The 2,500-nt window shown below is 38.3% G+C and overlaps 1 protein-coding gene across 1 annotated transcript in view; it reads right to left on the reverse strand.

Annotated features, from left to right (window-relative positions):
- LOC123501895 (atrophin-1-like) overlaps window positions 1–2,500 on the reverse strand; it is a 41,448-nt gene that overhangs the window by 26,112 nt on the left and 12,836 nt on the right. Inside the window, exon 2 of the mRNA XM_045250947.1 lies at window positions 708–836. Within this exon, the coding sequence (XP_045106882.1) occupies window positions 708–836 (129 nt within the window). The remainder of the gene's footprint in view (window positions 1–707; window positions 837–2,500) is intronic.

Raw genomic sequence — 2,500 nt, forward strand, 5'->3', positions numbered from 1 at the left:
CCTGAAAAAAACATCCAATCACACGCACTCACACTCAGAAATCAAAACACATCAACCCACAGCCTTTACCCGTAAACACACCCAAACAATATTCCATCACCCAAAACACACCCACATAATCCAAAACACAGCTAAAAAACACCCACCCACACCCAAACGCCCGCTCGAAACAAATATGATATCGTAGAAACATATCCTACACCCAAAGAACATAAATACACACACACCCATCCTCACACACACCTATTCTCGCTCAAAACATCCTTAAACATTCTCTCTCTCACCCTAAACACAGCTATTCTCACATATAGGACCCATAACACCTATTTTTTCATCTTAAATAAACCTATTCTAACCCAATAGACAAATATCATAGCTATTCTTATCCTAAACATACATTTTCACTCCTAAACATCTTTAAAACACTTATTTTCACCCTAAGTACGCCTTTTTCTTACCCCAAACACATTTTTTCTCACCCTAAACACAATTATTATCATGCAAACCCTCGTAAACATTTTTTTCACATTAAACACACCTTTTTCTCACCTTAAACACACATTTCCCACCCAACACCCATTAACACTCCAATTATCACCTAAAACACTAAAAAAAATACACCCAAACACCAATTCATCCCTTCACCGCCCTCCCCATGAACAATTGAAGTCTTCTCAATACCCTTAAAGCGATCAGGGGTCACTCACCATGGCGTAAACTGACTGACATTTCTTGGGCAAGTCCGGGACCACCTCAGGCTTGAAAAACCCAACCCAGCCGAACTCATAATCCAGACCGTCATTGCGCACACTCTCGCACAAAGCCGCTGGGTGCATCTGCGAGGAAGAGAGAATAGGTGCTTAGTTTTTTTTTTTTTTTTTTTCAATATAGTTTGGTTAGGTTATAAGTTAGTTGATTTTTTGCATTAGTTTTTTTTTTCAGGTGTATATTTAGGATTACAATAATTTTCCTTCGTTTTACTAGCATTTCATTGTTCTTTTGCTTTCATTTGAGGAATACGTTTCCATTTGAACTGCCACTGTAATCGTCTTTTCTTTGCATACCATACGAGTGATGTACTAATTTCAGTTCAGTACATGTCATTTTCATTTTTTTAGACCAATAACTTTTTTTTTATGTAGGGAAGAGGGCCAGCCAAGGGCAAAAAAACAAAAGAAAATATATAAAAAAAAGGCCCATTTGAGTGCTGGCTTTCTGCAAAGAGGAAAAGCGTCAGCCAGAATTGGGGAGCAAATGCCTCGATACCTCCCTCTTAAAAGAAGACAAGTCGTAGGAAGTCGGAAACTGTCGAATATATGTATTTGTAATTGTTGTTGTGGTCAATAAAAATAAATCAAAATCTAACTCTAATCTATGGGAGGGAAGAGGTAGTTAGATGTATTGAAGAGAGAGAATGCGGTTAGGTGTATCGGAAAACCTTGTTGAATACTATAGCTTTTGATTTATAAAGAAGATAGATAGAAAAATTTTCGTGTTTGGTTTAGATGTGGATTTGTGTTATTTCTCAGGGGTTGGCGTGAAAAGCTGAAGACCGAGAAGATACTTTGAAACATTACTCTTTTCTCTAATCCATTAAATATAAGGGTTTTATTCTATACGGGAGACATACAGTAGGGAATTTTTTGCGTTTGTTTTTAGATGCATATTTGTATAATTTCTCAGAGGTGTTTGAAATATTGAGGACTGAGAGGAGAGTTTGAAGAGTGTGTGTCTGTGTGTGTGTGTGTGTGTGTGTGTGTGTGTGTGTGTGTGTGTGTGTGTGTGTGTTTTTTACGGATTTGCACTTTTCCTCAGGGATTTGACAGACGTTTGAAGATTGAGAGGACACGTTGAAATGTTACTTTTTTTCCGATTAGGGAGACATCTGGTGGGAGGAACTGTTAAACACCATTATTACGTGGATTAGAGAGAGAGAGAGAGAGAGAGAGAGAGAGAGAGAGAGAGAGCACTAAGAAACATAACTCTTCCATCTATTACTGCGGGATAATTACAGATACAAATATCAAAATCTTATCTGAGGACTGGAAAGATAAAAAATAAAAGAAAAAAAGAAATCCCAGTTTTTTCACCTAAAACAGCCATCCACATCTCAAACACACCTAAACCACACATAAACACACACCCAACACCCACACTTAAACACACACACACCCAAAACACACACAACACCCAAAACACACTTAAACACACACACACCCAAACACACCTAAACCACACCCATTCACACCCAAAACACACTTAAACACACACCCAACACCCAAAACACACTTAAACACACAACACCCAAAACACACTTAAACACACACCAACACCCAAAACACACTTAAACACACACAACACCCAAACACACTTAAACACACACCCAACACCCAAAACACACTTAAACACACACCCACACCCAAAACACACTTAAACACACACCCAACACCCAAAACACACTTAAACACACACCCAACACCCAAAACACACTTAAACACAC

Source organism: Portunus trituberculatus, chromosome 10 (genome assembly GCF_017591435.1).
Source record: "Portunus trituberculatus isolate SZX2019 chromosome 10, ASM1759143v1, whole genome shotgun sequence".
Classification (NCBI taxonomy): domain Eukaryota; kingdom Metazoa; phylum Arthropoda; class Malacostraca; order Decapoda; family Portunidae; genus Portunus; species Portunus trituberculatus.